Raw genomic sequence first — 19,751 nt, 5'->3', positions numbered from 1 at the left:
GCTTGTGTTCCCTCTCTCTCTGTCTCTCTGTCAATTAAATAATAAAATCTTTAAAAAACAAACAAACAAAAACAATCAGGGCGCCTGACTGGCTCAGTTGTCAAGCGTCTGCCTTCGGCTCAGGGCATGATCCCAGCGTCCTGGGATCGAGCCCCGCATTGGCTCCCTGCTCTGCGGGAAGTCTCTTTCTCCCTCTCCCACTCCCCCTTGTGTTCCCTCCCACGCTGTGTCTGTCAGATAAATAAAATCTTAAAAAAAAAAAAAAAACACGAAATAACCTGGCTAGCTCAGTTGGTAGCGTGCGACTCTTGATCTTGGGGTTATAAGTTCAAGCCCGATGTTGGGTGTAGAGATTACCTAAAAAAATAAAATCTTTTAAAAATATCTAAAAAAAATAACAAAACCACCAGATACCATTACACATGTACGCACACAGAATGGTTACAATTTAAAAAATGCAGATAATGCCAGGGGCACCTGGCTGGCTCAGTCAACTCATCTCAGAGTTGTGAGTTCTAGCTCCACACTGGGTGTGGAGCCTACTTAAAAAAAATAAACAAACAAAAACACGGATGATACCAAATGTTGGTGAGGATGTGGAAAAACTAGAACTCTCATACACAGTGGGAATATAAAACATTATAGTTACCTTGGAAAATAGTTTGGCAATTTCTTAAAAAGTAAATGATAAGCTTACCATATGACCCAGCAATTCCACTCTAGGGAATCCTCTCAAGAAAAACAAAAACATATGTCTACACCAAGATTGGTATGCAAATGCTCATAGCAGCTCCAAAAATATTCATAATAGCTAAAAAAAAAATAGAAACAATCCAAACGTCCATTAGCTGTATGACCATAGCCATACAACAGACTATGACCCAGCAATAAAGAGGCAAAAACTGATACATGCTTCAACATGAATGAACCTCAAAAAATTCTAAGTCAAAGTAGCCAGACCAAAAGACCACATATTTGATGATCCCATTTGTATGAAATGTCCAGGAAAGACAAATTTAGAAAAACAGAAAAGAGATCAGTGGCCTACGGTGAAATTGGGGCTCAATGGTAAACAAAGTATAGGAACTTTGTGGGAGTGATGAAAATTTTCTAAAACTAAATTGTGGCATTAGACAGGGTTTCTTACATATGAACACCAAAAGCACAAGCAACAAAAGAAATATAGGATCAACTGGACTTCCATCAAAATTTTAAAATTTTGTACTACAAAGAACACTACCAAGAAAATGAAAAGGGGCACCTGGGTGGCTCAGTCGGTTAAGCGACTGCCTTCGGCTCACGTCATGATCCTGGAGTCCTGGGATCAAGTCCCGCATCAGGCTCCCTGCTCAGCGAGGAGCCTGCTTCTCCCTCTTACCCTCCCCCCTCTCATGTACTCTCTCTCTCATTCTCACTCTCTCAAATAAATAAATCTTAAAAAAAAAAAAAAGAAAATGAAAAGACTAGGGTAGCTGACTCAGTCCGTAGAGCATGTGTCTCTTAAATCTCAGAGTCAAGAGTTCAAGCCCTACCTTGCATGTGGAGCCTACTTTAAAAAAAAAAGAGGGGCGCCTGGGTGGCTTAGTCAGTTAAGCGTCCGCCTCTTGGTTTCAGCTCAGGTCATGATCTCAGGGTCCTGGGATTGAGCCCTGCCTTGGGCTCCACGTTCAGTGTGTCTGATGGAGATTCTCTCTCTCCCTCTGCCACTCCCCCCACTCACACACACACTCTCCCAAATAAATAAATCTTAAAAAAAAAATGAAAACACAACGCACAGAATGAATATTTGCAAATCATATATCTGACAAGGTACTTATATCTAGAATATATAAACAATGCTTGTAAATCAAAAACTAGAAGAAAACCCAATTAATAAACGGAGAAAGGCTCTGAATGGACAGTTCTCCAATAAGCACAAGAAAAATGCTCATTATCTTTAGTCATCAAGAACATGCAAACCAAAACCATGAGATACCACTTCCAACACCCATTAGGATGGCTAGAAAAAATAAATAATTGTACATAAAGGCACAGATGTGCAGAAATTGGTACCCTTGTACACTAATGAGAATATTAAGTGGTGCAGCAGCCTTGGAAAACAAATTGGCAGTTCCTCAAAAAGTTGAACATAGATGTACCCTATGACCTAGCAATTCCACAGTATACCACTAGGTATAAACCAAAAAGAAATGAAAACATATGTCCAAATAAAACTTGTACATGGATGCTCATAGCAGCATTATTTGTGTATTATATTACATATGTACAATATGTATATATATATATATATATATATACATATTGTGTATAGCAGTATTGTTTGCGTAAACCAAAAGGTGTAAAGAACCCAAATGGCCATCAGTGGATGAATGGATAAACAAAATGTGATATATCCATGCAATGGAACATTATTTGGCCATAAAAAAGAAATGAAATACTGATACGTGAGGCAACATGGATGAACTAAAACATTAGGCTGAGTGAAAGAAGCCAGACTGAAAAGGATACATACTGTAGGATTCCATTTATATAAAATGTCCAGAATAGAAAATACAGTCAGAAAGCAGATTAGGGGTTGCCTAAGCTTAGGAATGGAGGTGGGGAGGGTGAGAGGGTGATAGGAAAAGGTACTGAGTTTCTTTTGGGTGTGATGAAAATGTTCTGAAATTGACTGTGTTGACAGTTGTACAACTCTGTGAATATACCAAAAATTATTGAATGGTGTACTTTAAATGGCCAAATTTTATGTGAATTATACCTCAGTAAAGCTCTTTAAAAAAATAATGAGTTAGTGTGGAACGGGTGCTTTGATGTCAATTAAGAGGCAGGGATAAGAATTTTTAATAATATATCTTTCTCCAAAAGGATTTTGTAGTTTGATCAGGAGAAAAGGAAATAGCCAACGGTTGGCAGATCAGCATATTTCCCTTAGGCTTCAGGAAAGGAGCCTCCCTGCAAAAAAAAAAAAAAGAGAGAGAGAGAGGGTGGAACCTGACACCCTAGGACAGGGTGAGGGACTGGAGTCTTGAAATCCTTCCCATGGGTGCTAGGGATGAAATAGGGTCTTTTCTTCTCACAGAGGCACTGTGTGTTTGATGCTTCGGAATGGTGTCCACCAGATTGAGAGAGGCAAAGGGACTTTTTTCTAATTCATCTTTTAGTCTTAGCTGGGGCCTAACTTCTCTCATTATTAGCCTATTCCTGCCAGGGTTACCAATGTCCTATCCTCTAACTGCCTGAAACAGTCAACACTTTTCATCATCTTTCTGTTTGACCCATGTGGCACTAGAGACTATTAGCCAATAAATAATTACAACTTTTCCTTTAGCCCCCACAGCAGTGAACGCCTTTCCTTCACAATCACTGCTATGCAGTGTGTCTTTCTGCCAAGTAAAAATGCTATTCCACAATTTTACATCTGTTCCTCTCTCTTTCAGCTGTTTCATCTCCTCCTGTCCTGGACATTCTCAAACATCAAATCCCAGGCCTGACCCTTCTCCTCAGAGTCTCCCCGCACCCTCCTTTGATGGACATTTCCATGAGAATTTCATGCCAGCACTTCAATGTGACACAGTAGTGAGGTGGATGGAGAGCACAAGACAAGCATTAAATGTATAGTTTTGGCTTCAAGTCGAGAATAATCAATGGGACAAGATGGAATGCTATGTCAGATGGGCCATTAGGTCTGATAAATGAGAGAACACTAGGGTGGCCTCTACAGAAGTAAAGAGCAGAGGGTGTTCAGTAGTGAAAGAACCCAACAGAGGAGGGAATACAGCACTGCTTGGGGTTTTAGAACAGTGAGTCTGGGTACTCCATGATGCCTGGGCTTGTCTTTCCAGCCATCTCTGCTATCAGCCAAAGCATAAGATTTTAATAAAATATGTTACATGGCAAAGAAAAATGGCAGGTGGGAAAACAGGAGTGATTTGGGAAGAAGTAGAGGAAGTGAATTCAGACAACTTCAACCACTTCCCAAAGGTTTTCAGGTGTACCCAGGTCTGCCTAAGATGGCTGATGTTATCTGTGCCTCATGGGAGGGGAGAGTGACCCTCCCCCTAGTCCCTATAGGACTACCTATAGGGTAGTCCTCCTCTCAGACACACATATTTACATTATTATTTTATTCTCCTTTGGAGGCCACCCTCCAAATCAGGAGTTAGGGAGCAGGCCCCACTATGATTTTGAATTATAAAATAATAAAGTCCCAAATGTCAGTAGCTCCTGGCTGCATGGTGGTAAGAAGTATATAGCTAAGCCTCTCTTGCAGATGATCCAGCACTTATATAGGCCAGACTAGATTGTTCTCCAGCTCTCCTTGTGGCCAGAAGCCAGCATTAGCAGCCTAGGCTACCTCTGCTGGGCCAGAACTAGCTGCCTGAACCAGGAGCTCACAGCACCATCCACTCGCATCACCAAAGCTATGCCCAGGAAAAGTCCCACGCTGCTCACAATAAAGCCCATGGCTTCAAAAATGAACCTGTAAAGAAAGGGAGAATTCTCAGGGGACACTGAGAGTAGGTCTAAGCCTTTTCCCTGAGACAAACCTGCCCACCCTGATGTTCATTCTTTCCTCCAAGCTTCACCCTCCCCAACACCAATACTTCTCAAGCAAATCCACTCACTTGGGGGCAAACACCTTCCAGACCATGAGATGCCTGCGGAGGATGGAGGCTGCCAAGGCACAGGCCAGAATCTAGGGAGGACAGGAAAGGTCAAGTTACTTGGGGAGGAGGAAACAGGTCAAAGGGAGAGTTGCCATAGGCCCCTGTGAAGAATGGGAGGAGTAGGAAGTAGTGCATGTCAGTGGAAAAAAAGCTGGGTGAGGAGTTAGGAGACTTAATTCTTTTCCTGGCCCCACCATGACCTTGGGCAAGCACTATCCATCTGTGCTGATGATTACACTCAGGCTCTGCCTCCCAGGTTGGGAGGAAGATGTCAGTCACACCTTCTGCCTCTGAATGGAAGGAGGATCCGTGACCACAGCCTGGGAAAGAATCCTGGCCATCACCTCAGTTTTTCCAGTCTGTCCACTAATGGAGGAATCCCCATATGCAACCAGCAGGGTCCAGATCTACCTTATAGGGAGGAAACAATCCAAGACTAGGATTAAGGAGACCCAGGTTCAAGTCTCAATATAGCCCCTTGAGGCCACGGGCTTAGGCAACCATTTTGCTTACCTGTACTTCAGTCAAGGCTCTCTCCCAGGGTTTTGGCAAAGTATGAAAGAAAGAATGTGACGTACACAGATGAGGAAAGGGCACTAACTCCGGGATCTCTCCCTGCACCCACCTGAATACCAAGGACAAAGAGGTACTTGAGGCTCAGCTGCAGCAGCGCTGCATTGAAGTGATGAGGTGCATCCCGGAGCCGCATCTCCATCAGTGGCTCCTCCTCCTCCTCAGGCCTGACTCTGGCTTCAGCTTCATTCCTCCCTAGGGGCTGCCACCTCTTCCGGGGCCCTTGATTCTCACAGAGGAAGGGCCAGAGCAGAAGCAATGGGCAACCTACTGCCTCAGAGGAAGGCAGGGCTAGAATCAGTGGAGGACCTAGGGACCAGGCCACCCTGGCCGCCAACCACCCTAGTTGACCGAGGCTCCAATTAGCATTGGCCAAGGGGTGCCAAAGATCCAACAAAATCACATCTCCCCACTCAAATCCAGGAGTTTCCTTTCCTTCCAGAAAGTCAGAGTAAACAACGGAAGCAAGAGAGGAATGAAGTACCTGCAAAGAGGAGATGGGAGGCAAAGGTGTTGGCTCCCACCAGCAGAGCAGGCAGCCAGGTGGAGGAGCCATGACCCTCTGGGAATCCCACGAAGGCTGCGTGCCAATGAATGGCTGGAAAGACAGGCTGGTGGCCCATGGAGTAGAAGGTCTGCGTGGCCATGAGGGCCCAAGCAGAGACTGCCTGCCATGGCACAGTAAAAGGACCTAGGGGAAGACAGATACCTCTTCACAGTCACATCCCATTCCCTAAGCCATAGCCTACAGCCTCATGGTCATATACTCCTACTACTTCAGTGCTATACGCACACACATACCCCTTACCCCAGCCTCCTTACATTCAACACTCTGCTATTCTAATTCCCTCTTTGGCACTAAGCTTCCATTTCTCTAATCTGAACTGTGGTCCATCTCTTTCTCTCATATACACACAGCTCACTACCACATCAGGAAATGCACTCCATGAAGATGCAGCAATCCCATTAAGAAATGAGTCTTGGGGGAAAAAAATAAATTAAAAAAGAAATGAGTCTTGGAGTACTCCTGTCTCCCTCCTTCATGAACTTTGCTGGCCCTGACAGCCAGTGGCAGGGATCAATTAGCTTGGCTACATCAGGAAGACCCTCCCAACTGTGTGAAGAATCAGAGGAGCAACACCTCCCTGAAAACAAGAGGGGCCGAAGTCACATCACTACCATCCTTGGATGAATCAGGGCTGAGAAATGTATTTACCAGGGGTGGTGATGGGTATCCCAGCAGCAAGCAGATGCAGGAGAAGGAAGCTCTGCAGAAACAGAAGCAGGAACACAAGGCTAATGCGCTCTGCGTGCAATAGCAGAAGTGGAAAGGCCAAGAGAGTGAGAGCCGTGACCATAGCAGCTGAGTAGACACTCCCCAGGTGACAGGCCGCCACAGTCAGGGGGCCTTGGGATTTGGTCCTCTCTAGACGGCCCCGGAACTCTTCCTGCATGTGTCGGTAGATTTGAGGTACCACATAATCCAGGTCAGCCCGAGAAGTGGGGGGCCCTGAGAAGGGAGTGAGGACAGTCCTGGTCCTTGAGGCACCCGTCGTAGCCTTCACCAGCACAGTCACGGGCCTCCAGAGCAGCAGCATGAGCCCTGAAGCAGCCAAGCCTGCCACAGCCCTAGGTAGCACAACGGATGCCCCAGCAACCAAGGCCCTGAGACGTGGGGGTGCTTCATCTGCCCCCGATGCCAGTGCCCAGTAGGCAGCAGTCCCCAGTGCCATTAAGGGCAGCCCCCAGCGCACAAAGAGCACAGAGGGCTCAGGGCTCTTGAGATTACTATAGCGGCGAAGCCACAGGCGCACGGCAGCTAATAGGGCTACCAAAGCCCCCACACAAGCGCCATACCACAGATTCTTGGCTCGACCACCCACCATGGATGCCAAGGGACTCAGCCAGGGAGAGGAATGGCAAGCAGGTGTCTCTTCAGGGCAGCGATGAAAAAGCCCAGCTAGCCTTATACATAAAAGCAACCCGACTCCAAGTCCCAGAGCATGTGTGCCATTGTGCCGCGGTGGGCCTGTCGAGGCCGAAAAGCAAAGGCGGGGTATTGTGAGCAGCTTAGGTGGCAGCAGCTTGCCCTCCCAGTGAAGCTGGGCAATCAGGAGCAGGATGAGTGAACCCAAAAGGAAGGGGGTGGCCCTGGCCTCAGCTACAACAAAGCTATCAGAGAAGAAAGCAGCAAAGCGAATGAGCAGAAATAACAGGACAGGCCCAGGAATGGGAAGCAGGGCTACCAGGGGCCTCCTGGACCCCCAGCCCGCCCAGGCTTTCCACAGAAAAGGCAGGAGTGAGCCCGCTGCAGCCATGGCCCCTAGAACCACTGGATCCAGCTTCAGCCCAGTAGTTGTCAAGAGTCCAGCACACACTATGGTACCAGCCAGACCACAGGCCATGAGTGTTAGGAGGGGGCGGAAGCAGAAGCCTGGGGATGTTGCCCACTGGGATACCAGCAGGCAAAGAAAGCAGGCAGCAGCCATGAGAGCAGCACCCCCTGCCATGCGACCCAGAGAGAAACGAGCCCAAGACTGAATGCACATGGCCCGAACTCCCCGCAGGAACTGCTGCAGCTCAGTAATCACAGTCTGCAGTGCTGCCTCAGGCCCCTGGGGCCTCTGCAGGAGCCGCTGGTAGTCAGCAGAGGCCTTGTTGAAAAGGGTCTGCAGCCGATGAAGCTCCTTAACTTGAAGGTCCTGAGCAGCAGCTGAGTAGGTGTGAAGAAATCGGGATACCTGGCAAAAATGGTCAGAGACCAAGCAAAGACATCAGAGATATAAACCAGGACAGAGGCAAGGATAGGTGTATCTGGAAATCAGGGACCTGAACTCTGTCCAGGACAGGGAGGAAGGGAGGGATAATGGAAGGAGGACATGGCTATGGAAGGTGGGATTAACACTGAACAAACGACAACGGAGTGATCATTATGCTTCTCCTATGCCCACCCTAGCTCTGTCACCTGTAAGCCCAGCCCACCACCTACCTGCTGGGCATTGAGATGGAGAGCCGAGGCTTGGGCCAGAGCAGAGGAGTGAGACTGGGAGTCTTCAACCTCTGAGAACAGCTCAGCCATTACCTCTCCGATATTCCCAAATGGAATGGGCAGGCCCAGCAGCAGGGCCAGCGTAGGCACAAGGCTGATTTGAGGAACTATCTCTGGCTCCTAGAGGAAAAGCAGAGGGGCCAATGGGTTCACTAGAGCTGAGGTCAGGACTTGGGAGGGAAGACATAGGGACCTAGGTAGGAAATGAGTGGGGGATGCCCAGAGTCATGAATTTGGGGGCCTAAAATGGAGGGAGCCACAAAAATGCTATGATCATGACTCGGTTGAATACCAAGAGACCAGACAAAGCACACCCCAGGCCTCACCTCTGGTGGGGCACCAGGAAAGAGGGCTTTGGGACTGTAGAGAAAAAGTGCAGCCGAGATCTCCAGCTCACTGTCTCCTCCATGGTCCCCAGTCATGGTCATCCCATGGTCCCCAATCACGACCAGCAGTGTGTCATTTTCCAGACGCTCCACAAGTCCCCTGAGGGCCAGGAAATATGTCAGGAGGTAGGAATGGATAAAGATTTTCCTGGGAGACCCATTCACCCCCAGCCATAACTTCCATTAGGAGGGCCTAGACATGTGGCAAAGAGATACCTCTTCAGTCATGACCCTACTGCCCAAAGCCACATGCTGAGTTACTCAAGATGGATGAGGCCCCTAGCTTCCGAAAAATGCCTAGTAAAGACAGAATTCAGGAAAAAAGAGGCTCCAAGATAAAGACTTTTTCTCTTGGGTCAATATATCCTAAGATTCTCAGACACAAACCCCCTCCCCCAGCCAATATCCCACACTCACTGGATCACCTGGTCCATTTGGCTAAGTTTCTTGGCCATTTCAGGGTGATGAGGACCATACTTGTGGCCACAGTGATCCACGCCCAAGAAGTGAGCAATCAGCATATCCCATTCACCACTGTCCACTGTGAAAGGAAGAACACAGCACAGGGGACTAAGGCCCACTCCTCATCCCCAGCCAGACTCTGACACTATGTGAAGGGACACAATCCCAGGCCACTGCACCCATGGGAGGCTTAGAATTTGTGACCCGAAGCAGCCCTCCCCAGCTCCCAGTCTTAGGCCTGCATCTGGCCCCATGCTCACTGGTTGGATAGAGGTGTTCCAGGATGCCATTGTCCACTGTGTGCAGGTCTCTGACATTGAAGGATGGGAAGAAGAAAGCTTGGGAGAAAGCTCCAGGAAAAAGATCTTTCCAGGTATCATCTCCCATGAAGACCACACGCCTTCCTGCAGGGACATGAGAGTAGGTCACAGCCTGAGCAAGAGTCAAGGCAGAGGGAAAGAGAAGAGGAGGCCCTTTAAAGACTTATCAGAAATCTCAACCATGCACTCAAAGGCACAGCAATTCCATCCAGCAACTCTTTATCCTTCAAGGCCTAAAATTTTCTGCCAGGAAGCTTTCCCTGATAATCATACTTTCCCCAATAACCAGACTTCTCACTTCTTGTTTCTACAAAAGGCTCTGCTAGTTCTCAGTCCCTGGCTATCTTTGCTACACTGTTTTTCCTGGGTATATGCTGTTTTTTTCAAGTCAGGGTGTGGACAGGGCATGGACCCTGTGCACTCTCCTCCAAACTTGTGAGAATACCAGACTCACACCTTCTCCTCTTCATTGCTCTACTGCCCCTGAGAGCTCCCCAAAAGTAAAACCAACACTCCATGCAAATTAAAAATTCCAGAAAGACAAAGCCCACACCTGCACTTGCTGCACGCAGGGCCCTGGTCTCTTTCTCTTCCCCCGTCCTCCCACAGCATGGTATAGCATGCAGCTGAGCACCCAAAGTTCTGGCTCTCTGACTTCTACAGAGAAAATATGCTATGGTATTCCTGGCCTCCAAAGGGGCCCAAACTAACCTGCACTGGCGAGTTGCTTAATGAGATTGTCTTCCACTATGGCATGGCTAGCAAAGTTACTGCCGGCATCGATGAAGGTAGGCAGTGAGCCTGTGGTGAGGGCCTTGAGGCGCTGCATGGTGGTGGTGGGGGGATCAGCCTTAGACTGGTAGAGCCGGGCATGGTGGGGCTGAATCTCCAGGATCCTTTGCAAGCAGTCCAGTTTGCCCAGGAAGGGCAGAGAGACAGGAGGTTCTCCAGGACTGTGTGAGGGCTGGGGCTGGGCAAAGTCAAATCGCAGAGCATCTATCAGCACCAGCACAAGCCGAGAGAATCGAGAAGCCATCCAGCAGGCCCCAGGCTTCCCTTGGCTCCCCCATGGCAGGGACCCAGGGCCTGGGGGCTCTTGGCAGCTGCTATGATTGGTGAGTTCCAAACGGGTGAGCAGGAAGCCACTGGTGAAGAGAGCAATGCCAGCGTAGAAGAGGAAGCAGACCCAGGCCAGGAAGAGCAGCACCGAGATCTTCTGCATCCTGCTGGTAGCAGGGAGGGAATTCATCACTGTGGGGTTAAGAACCAATGGATATTCTGGTCCCTCGATTCAAAGCCCAGCTAGAATCACTTCCTCTTGGAAGCCTTCCGGAAGATAAACAGCCCCATAGCCAACCCAATACAATGTTCCTCTCCACCAGTTATACCAGTGTTTCTGAAAGTGAGGTCCGCAGACTATGGGCATCAACCTGGAGCAGCTGTCTAAAATGCTTATTTCCAGGCCCCACCCCAGATCTACTTAATCAGGATCTTTGGAGGTGGCGCATAGGGATTTGCACTTGTACTCCCGGAGATTCTAATGATGAAAAGCACAGTCCACGAGGGAAACTTATTCCTAGTGGTAGAATGCTCTCTGACAGCTCATTTTTCCACCTCTCTCCTTGCCAATCTCAACACCCTGGGGTGGCCAGGACTCGCAGCCGCAGGGGAACCCGGGCCGGACTGACGGCGCCGCCTGGTGGGGACCAAGAGGACCAAGGGGGAGGAGTCACGCTCCGCTTCCAGATGGCCAGGATCGCCAGGAGACCGGAGTCGCGACCTACCCCGCGCAGCAGAGTCGCAGGGTCTAGAGCCGGTGGGGCCTCGCGGGGACCTACACGTCCGGACGGCTCTGCTTCCTCTGGTGGATACCCGGCCTTCTCTTGGGTACCCTGGCTTCGTTACTTGGCACGCCAGGCTGCGAGCTGCCGGGGATGGTTCCCTTCGGGAAAGGGGAGTGAAGAGTACGGAGTGCGAGCAGATTTTCGGAGACCCCGGCTCACCTTGAACGACGCCCGGAAGCGCAGCGGCAACGCCAGCACACGGGCACCACAGACAAGCGCACGCCGGACAGAGCGGCCTGTGGGGGCCTCAGCGCCATCTGCCGACGCCTCCGAAGAAGTTCGGCAGGAAGCCCTGGGCGGGCCACAGACGGAGAGTTTGATGAGAGATCATAGCAACTTAGGAGAATTAGGGGCAAGGAACTAAGCTAAAAGAGGTCAGGGAAGCACTGGTCATTCTTGGTTAAGACTAAGAGCGGCCTTTTGGAATCAAACTTAGCTTGAATCCTAGCTCGGCCACTCACTAGCATTATTGGGCATTACCTCATCTGTAAAGTAGGGATAAGTAATATTCATTTTCTCCTTTTTGCTTAGCTGACACCAACTGATAGATTTTATTATTTCTCCTCTTCACATCTTTCACTGTATCTTCCAACTCAGTAATTGAAAAAATAATCTAATTTAAAAATGGGCAAAGGTGGGGCAACGGGCTGGCCCAGTTGGTACAGCATGCAACTCTTGATCTTGAGGTCATGAGTTCAAGCCCCACATCGGGCATGGAGCCTACTTTTAAAAAAATAAGATAAAATAAAATTTTTAAATGGGCAAAGGAGGGGTGCCTGGCTGGCTCAGTCAGAAGAACATGCGACTTTTGATCTCGGGGTTGTGAGTTTGAGCCACGTTGGGCGTAGAGAGTACTTAAATAAATAAAACCTTAAAACAAAAACATGTTTTTAAAAAATAAATAAAATAAAAATGGGCAAAGGATCTGAATAGACCTTTCTCCAAAGAAAATATACACATGACCAATTAACAGGAAAAGATGCTCAACATCATTAACCATCAGGGGAATACTAGAAATACCACTTCATACTCACTAAGATGGCTAAAATAGAAAAGACAAATAAGAAATATTGGCATGGATGTGGAGAAATTTGAACCCTCATACACTGCTTTTGGGATTATAAAATGGTGCTTTGGAAAACAGTGTGGCAGCTCTTCAAAAGGTTAAGTATACAGTTACCATATGCCCCAGCAATTTCACTCCTAAATATAAATCCAAGAGAAATGAAAAGCTTATATCCACACAAAAACTTGCACATAACAGTTCATAGCAGTAAAACAACCCAAATGACCTTTACTGATGACAGATAGATAGATAAGATAGATAGATAGATAGATAGATAGATAGATAAACAAAATATGGTATATCATACAATAGAATATTGTTCGGCCATAAAAAGGAATGAAGTACTGCTACATGCTATTACATGGATGAAACTTAAAAATATTGAGTGAAAGAAGCCAATCACAAAATAGCATTTTATATTATTCCATTTACATAAATACATAAAGCTACAGAGACAGTAAGTTAGTGGTTTCCTAGGACTGGGGGAAGAAAGGAGTGACTGCTAATGGATACAGGGTTTTAGTGGTGGGGTAGGGATGAAGAAGAGATAATGAAAATGTTCTAAAATTGTGATGGTTGCACAACTCTGAATATACTACAAATTACTGAGTTTACACTTTAAATGAGTGAATTGTATGTGAATTACATCTTAGGAAAGCTACTATTAAAAAAATTTTATTTATTTATTTATTTATTTGAGAGAGACAGAGATAGAGCATGAGTGGGGAGGAGAGGGAGAAGCAGGCTCCCTGCGGGGCTCAATGCGACCCCAGGATCATGACCTGAGCCAAAGGCAGACGCTTAACCAACTGAGCCACGCAGGTGCCCCTCAGTAAAGTTACTGTTAGAAACAAAAATCCTCTCTGCTGGTTTCATTTCACAGTAAAGCCCAAGTTCTTACAGTAGGCCTACATGGCCCTACAAGTCTATACACCAGCTCTGGCTTCCCTCTCTGATTTATCTAGCTGCCACTTCTTTGCTTCCTTAACTCTGTTCCATCTACTGTGGCTCTTTCGCTCGTCCAGTTATAATGGCCTCAAAGGCCATCGCATTTAGAATCTCCAGTCAGCTTTACTCCCAGGTGCCCAAATGGGTCTTCCCCTCATCTCCATATCTAAGATCAAATGTAACATCCAGAGGCTTCCTGGAATGCTCTACTTAATGTTACAGATTACAGCCTCCTCCCCAATTCCCCACCTCCCTCCTTTTTTTGATTTCTTCTATAGCACAGCTCACCAGCATGAGAAATACTAAACATCTTATTAATCATTTGTCCCTTCCAAATAGAACTCAAAACTCATTGAGGGGTACCTGACTGGCTCAGTGGGTAGAATGTATGACTTGCTCTTGCAGTTTTAAGTTTGAGCCCCAAGTTAGGTGTAGACAGTACTTAAAAATAAAATCTTAAAAAAAAGAAGAAAAATAAAACCTTAAAAGGAAAAAAACTTAAACTCATTGAGCAGGGAATTTAGTTCTTCATTATTATATCCTTAGTGCCTGGCAGGTATTTGGGGTTCAATAGTTATCAAATGAATACATGAATACATTCTAATTCAGACATATGTTGAAAAATGTCATCCCTCCACCTCCATCCTGATGGCTCCTTACTTCATGAAGTTCAGTCCTCATCACCCCCTCCAGGACTGTTGAGGCCGCCATCTTACTGTCCTTCAGTTTCCCATCTCTCCTTCAAATACCCTGTCCCCATTGCAACAGAACAGATGTATCTAAAACACTAAAGTGACTACCTTAATCTTCCTAAAAGAATTCCTGGGAAGGGGCGCCTGGGTGGCTCAGTTGGTTAAGCCACTGCCTTCGGCTCAGGTCATGATCCTGGAGTCCCGGGATCGAGTCCCACATCGGGCTCCCTGCTCGGCGGGGAGTCTGCTTCTCCCTCTGACCCTCTCCCCTCTCATGTGCTCTCTCTCTCTCATTCTTTCTCTCAAATAAATAAAATCTTAAAAAAAAAAAAAAAGAGAATTCCTGGGAAGGGGAAGAAAAAAAACAACAAACCCTTCATGGATCCCTCCTTACCCCAAGGCTAGAGTCCAAATTCTTCAGTACTCTATCTCCCTGCGCCGTGGACCTCTTACACACCCTAAATATATCCCATATATCCCACCTTTCAGCCTTAGCAAACTGAATGTTCCAACTTCTCTGGAACTGTGGGCCTTTGCATATTCTAGTCCCAAACCCTATCCTGGTGAAGACGTTAATTTTTCCAGCCTGAGCTCAATGGCCTTGTTGCCCACAAGCTGACATGTACTTCCCTCCAGGATCCCTCAATCAGAACTTTCTTCTATCCTAGCACTTATCACTTTGTATCTGTTTCCTTGTCTGTCTTCCCTGCCCAACCTGAGTCTGTGAAAGCAAGAACCCCTGGGTCTAAACTGCTTTTGTAACCTACATCTAGCACTGAGCTTGGCACATGGTAGACAGCATGACATTTTTGAAGGAATAAGTGTCTTCAGTCCCTGAAAACCCCTTAAGCATTCAGCAGTACTTATCCTGCCAGGGTAGTACTATTTCCCATAAAAAATCCCCCCAGGGGTGTCTGCTGGATGGCTCAGGCGACTTTTTTTTTTTTTTTTTGAAGATTTTATTTATTTGAGACAGAGAGAGCACGAGCAGAGAGCAGCAGAGGGAGAGGGAGAAGCAGGCTCCCCGCTGAGCTGGGAGCCCAATGCAGTACTCAATCCCAGGACCCCAGGATCATGAACTGAACCGAAGGCAGATGCTTAAAAGACTGAGCCACCCAGGTGCCCCAAGCAGTTGACTTTTTATCTTGGGGTTGTGAGCTCAAGTCCCACATTGGGCATGAAGCTTACTTAAAATAAAACCAATCCCCTCAAGCACCTGCTCAAATTCACATCCCCATAGTTAGCAGGAGGGAGAACTACACTCCCCAGCTGGCAGGTCAGTAGACCTGTGGCTTAATCCTTCCACCCTATCCCAAAGCTTCTCCTGAAGACAAAAAGGATTTTATTTACACGAGGTTCATTCATTCTTACTGGTGGAGGAATAAGCTTCCCAGACCTGAGAGGACTGGAGGATGGAAGTGGATATCCAAGGAAAACACTGGTGACTTTCCTAACTTCATTCCCCAATCAAAGAGGACAGTTTCTGGTTTGCCATTGGCAAGTTTATTACACGATTAAAGTTCAAATAAAAAAATAATAACAAAATCTTGGCAAGGAAGCTAGAGCCAGAGTCTGGGAGTACTGTTTCCCTGTCCCCAGCCTCCCTGGCCAAGCCCCGCTCCATTAACTCAGTTTGACGCGATCAAATTCCTCATCAAGACTTGCATCTGTGCCCTGGACATCTCTGCTGCTCCCACTGGAAACTGAGTCCTGGGCCCCTGGCACTGGGGCTTTGGTGAGGGCCCCATACACACCCATGGCCTAAGAAGAGGGACAGAGAGTGAGCCATGAGGACACATGGCAGAAGGCACAGCCCAACCCACCAATGACTAAAAAGAAAGTGGGGCTGGATCCAATAAGGTTGTTTTCCTTTCTCTCTTTCTCTCTCAAGACTCAAACTTTAGAGTTGATTCTAGGAATCTTATAAACTATCAGAACAGGGTCACCCTCAGAATACCGGTATAGATATCTGCCAAAAAAAGAGACATCTCAAGAGCTCCCCTATCTCCTGGGGTAAGGTGGGGGAGTGTCTCATTCTTAGAGATTTATTCTCTACAGAGACTAACAGGAGGTCTAGGTCTCAGGGTACTTGGAAGGCCTCTATGGTGTGTAAGTTGTTGATGGTGGTGATGGGGGGGGGGGTCAGTTTCTAGCATTGGTGTTCTGTGCTGGGTCCTCAGGGCACTCTAACCTGAGCCACCATACTACTGACATCGCCGGGGTTGGAGGGCAGCAGGATAGTGTTGGAGTCCTTGGCCAGTTTGGAGAACGCACTGACATACTGCTCGGCCACTGTCAGTGAAGCTGCTGCATCTCCATTCTGTGGCCACAGAAGGGATAAAAACACAGATCATAGATTTGGAGAAGGAGGTGGGGGCAGAGGGTAGGTGGAGGGGAGGGGAATAAGAAGAAGTCAGATTCCTGGAAAGAGGATCAGATCACAATGCAGATCACAATACAAGAGATCGTGTAATCTGGCTCAATGGAACCCACAAAAGCAGGAACTTCTCCCAAGGGTAGATGAGAAAACCTCTTCCACTGTCAATTCCTGTTCCTGACTCCCACCCAGAGGCCTCTTACATGTTGTGTCAGAGCTGCAGCCAGGATCCGAATAGCTTCAGCCTTAGCCTTGGCCTTGGCCAGAACTGCACTGGCCTCTCCTGGAAGAAAAGAGACAAAGCTTTACTCATGAGGTCAGGGTACCTCAAAGCTCCTGTCACAGCACTAACCCTCACAGGTCCATGCCCTGCTCCTCCCTCAGCCTCTACCCTCTGCGGACCTGCAGCTTGATTTATTTGTTCAGCCTTTTCCGCCTCGGAGGCCAGGATCTGCGCCTGCTTCTTCCCCTCTGCCACGTTGATGGCTGACTCTCGGGTCCCCTCAGACTCTAAAACTGTGGCCCGTTTCCGCCTCTCTGCCTCCACCTAGAAAAGCCCCCAACAAGCCCCATCAACAAGAAGCCAGAGTAAACTCTTACACAGACCTGCAATTGTACCCATCATGATAGGAAAGGGAGTCCAGGTCCCCATGAGACTGGAGCATCCTGAAGTTCTCTTCCCCATCCCTCCCTGGCCCCCACCTGCATCTGCATGGACTCTTTCACCCGGGGTGGCACATGGATATCCTTGATCTCATAACGGAGGCAGCGAATGCCCCAGCAATCAGCAGCCTGATTGATGGCATCCACAATGCTAGCATTCAGGGACTCCCGCTCCTGGAAAAAAAGAGGTATAAATTCCATGGCTTCAATCCACTTATCAAGGGTCTAAGCTGAGAAGTGCCTCTGACTGATCTTGACCCCCAGAAAGGACTGAGGGCAAGATATGTGTCTTCCAACACTAACTCTGGCTCAGATCCCCTTACCCGGAAGACTTTGTCCAGAGAGAGTTTGCCAAGCTCTGATCTCATGGTCGTCTGAGCCAGCTGTGTGACAGCATACTCAGGGTCCTCCACACCGTAGCTTGCCTGAAAAGGGCATGGATAGTGTTAAGAAGCTTGAGTGCAGGATTTTAGTGAGAAAAGCAACTCAGAAGCTGAATAAAGCAGGTAGCAGATACCTTGTAAGGGTCCATGATTCGTAGATAAAGGACTCCATCAATTTGCAGAGTTACATTGTCTACAGGTACAGGAATGGGAGAGCAAAGGAGGAAAATCAGGCCTCCAATTTCCAATCAACTCTTTCTCCTGAGCTCTGGATCTCCTGCAACCACATCCTAATGGTCTCAGGGCACCCGTGTCACCCTGCACCCCTCACCAAGAGTCACAGCCGACTGCTCAGGCACGTTGATGACAATTTCCTTGAGACTCTGCACATATCGGATCCGGTCTAACACTGGGATGAGGATGTTCAAGCCCTGGGAAGAGGAGTCATGGGTCCTCAGAAGAATGAGGGTTGTAGGGTTGGGATCCAAGCTAGGCCTGGAGTGGGTATGGAATCAACATATGGAACATTCCAAGTAAGGTAGAAAACTGGGGGTGTCAATGGTAGGGAAGCCCGAGAGAATAGGAATAAAAGGCTGCACATCTGAATGGCGGGAGAGTCAAGGCAATGGGAGCCAGCAGAGTAGGAGACAGGCGAAGCTGAGAGTGGATAGGGGAGATACCCAAGAACGGAGCCTGTGGGATGCCAGAGTGAACAGAAAAAGATGGTAACGTGGGTATGAAGTTCAGCAGCCTGGGGCCTGCTAGGTCTGGCTAGGGGAGTTAGAAGCCAAAGGTGGGGGCAGGCTTGAAGGAGATCCCACCCCATTCGCCCATGTCATAAGGGAATTCGGCATCAGGCTGGCCTTGAGTGGGCAGAAGAGGTTCTCACAGGCTCCAGGATCCGATGGAATCGGCCCATTCGCTCCACCACCCAGGCCTCCTGCTGCGGCACAAACAGTACCACGGTGTTTCGGGGCAATCCAGAGGAGTCGCGACGCGGAGCACGGCCAGAAGCCTGTACGGAGCCCTAAAGAGAAGACAAGGATTAGCTGAGACCCCAGCCGGCGGGGCACCCCACCCCTCTCGGCGCCTGTCCAGGGGGCATCTCCCTAAACCGCGACCCTGAAGGGTCTTCGGAGAAGGAACTCACGTGAGTACCATGACCTCTGACCCCAGTTCCCTCACCAAACTTGGAATTCCGCTTCTTCCCAGGTAAGGACCCAGGTGATCTCTGGCCTGACCCTTGGAGAAGGAGCCCCCGCACTCACCCTCAGCAAAAGGGCCCCAGTCCCCCGAGCCGCGCGCGCCAGCATTTCCCACGGCGGAAGGACCTCCGGAACCAACGAGACGGGGAGCAGAGAAGTCGTTCTAGAAGCCGGGACCCGAGCCTTTCCTCCTGCATTTCCACTCCCCCAGACGTACTTCCGGTCGTCTATCCCCCGCCTCCAACCTCAGCCAATCAGCGTTACCTGTCTGAAGCGTTTATCAAATTGTTTCCTTGGATATGTAGACTGGCTAGAGAAGGCCCGAAGCTGGAACTCGTTCTCGTTGACCAAGCCCAAGATCCCGGACATGGTGACCATAGAGCCTACTTTCCACGTGCAGCTGGCCCAGAAACACCTCCCACCGAGTTCTTTACTTCCACCCGAGACTCAGTTTACCCTTCTGAGGATATAAACGCCCCTGTCACCATAGCGACCAGGGGATTGGAGCTCTTTGCCACGGTTGCCATAGTGATATTGTCAGGTAGTCCTGCTGTGTTCTACCCAGCCCTCCCACTAGGGACTGACCCCATTCCTGTTGCCATGGTGACTGCGCCTAACAATGCCTAGTGATTGGACTGAGATTTCCCCTTCCCCTCTTTTCCCAAAGCACCATAGCTTTTTCTACCTCTTTTGACCTCCTCCCAGTCTATGAGGCCTAGTCCCCTTGCGTAGAGTCTAGCACACAGCCCATACGTTCAGGCTTCTCTGGATCATGTCATTCTGCACACATCCCTGATGCTCTGGCACATCTTTTGAGGACTGCATAATCACTCTCTTTTTACATTTCAGGGCACTTAAGTTCAAGAGGGGCTAAAATCAATAACAATAAAAACCAGTATAGGAATTCAGGTCTACAGGAGTGCCTGGGTGGCTCAGTCGGTTGGGCATCTGCCTTCGGCTCAGGTCATGATCCCAGGATCCTGGGATCGAGCCCCACATCGGGATCCCTGCTCCGCGGGAAGCCTGCTTCTCCCTCTCCCACTCCCCCTGCTTGTGTTCCCTCTCTCGCTGTGTCTTTCTCTGTCAAATGAATAAATAGAATCTTTAAAAAAAAAA

At 48.4% G+C, this 19,751-nt stretch overlaps 2 protein-coding genes across 7 annotated transcripts; both read right to left on the bottom strand.

The window, feature by feature from the left end:
- Nucleotides 1-1,779: 1,779 nt before the first annotated feature.
- PIGO (phosphatidylinositol glycan anchor biosynthesis class O) lies at nucleotides 1,780-11,534 on the bottom strand. Of its 4 annotated transcripts, none has more exons than XM_073881417.1 (11): nucleotides 11,461-11,534; nucleotides 10,169-10,680; nucleotides 9,398-9,541; nucleotides 9,093-9,216; nucleotides 8,616-8,775; nucleotides 8,230-8,409; nucleotides 6,457-7,981; nucleotides 5,725-5,931; nucleotides 5,293-5,510; nucleotides 4,626-4,696; nucleotides 1,780-4,480 (listed from the first exon to the last, which is right to left on the bottom strand). In XM_073881417.1, the coding sequence occupies exons 2-11, from the start codon at nucleotides 10,677-10,679 to the stop codon at nucleotides 4,351-4,353; spliced, it is 3,270 nt and encodes a 1,089-aa protein (XP_073737518.1). In that variant the 5' UTR covers nucleotide 10,680; nucleotides 11,461-11,534; the 3' UTR covers nucleotides 1,780-4,350. The 4 variants fall into 4 exon arrangements, with proteins under 4 accessions (XP_073737518.1, XP_073737519.1, XP_025708684.1 ...); XM_073881418.1 differs by having other exon boundaries at nucleotides 10,169-10,683; nucleotides 11,242-11,523; XM_025852899.2 differs by having other exon boundaries at nucleotides 11,242-11,523.
- Nucleotides 11,535-15,487: 3,953 nt separating this feature from the next.
- On the bottom strand, nucleotides 15,488-18,857 carry STOML2 (stomatin like 2). 3 transcript variants are annotated; one of them, XM_073881414.1, is made up of 10 exons: nucleotides 18,699-18,857; nucleotides 18,294-18,457; nucleotides 17,762-17,925; nucleotides 17,565-17,623; nucleotides 17,371-17,472; nucleotides 17,087-17,221; nucleotides 16,787-16,931; nucleotides 16,588-16,667; nucleotides 16,199-16,327; nucleotides 15,488-15,768 (listed from the first exon to the last, which is right to left on the bottom strand). In XM_073881414.1, the coding sequence occupies exons 1-10, from the start codon at nucleotides 18,741-18,743 to the stop codon at nucleotides 15,631-15,633; spliced, it is 1,161 nt and encodes a 386-aa protein (XP_073737515.1). In that variant the 5' UTR covers nucleotides 18,744-18,857; the 3' UTR covers nucleotides 15,488-15,630. The 3 variants fall into 3 exon arrangements, with proteins under 3 accessions (XP_073737515.1, XP_025708778.1, XP_073737517.1); XM_025852993.2 differs by having other exon boundaries at nucleotides 17,762-17,861; nucleotides 18,320-18,457; XM_073881416.1 differs by lacking the exon at nucleotides 16,199-16,327.
- Between the last annotated feature and the right edge of the window lie 894 nt (nucleotides 18,858-19,751).

This window comes from Callorhinus ursinus, unplaced genomic scaffold (assembly GCF_003265705.2).
Source record: "Callorhinus ursinus isolate GAN/ISIS: 27379988/994484 unplaced genomic scaffold, GSC_fseal_2.0 scaffold42, whole genome shotgun sequence".
Classification (NCBI taxonomy): domain Eukaryota; kingdom Metazoa; phylum Chordata; class Mammalia; order Carnivora; family Otariidae; genus Callorhinus; species Callorhinus ursinus.
The sequence above is the reverse complement of the archived record's forward strand: the minus strand, read 5'-3'. Positions and strand labels throughout refer to the sequence as shown.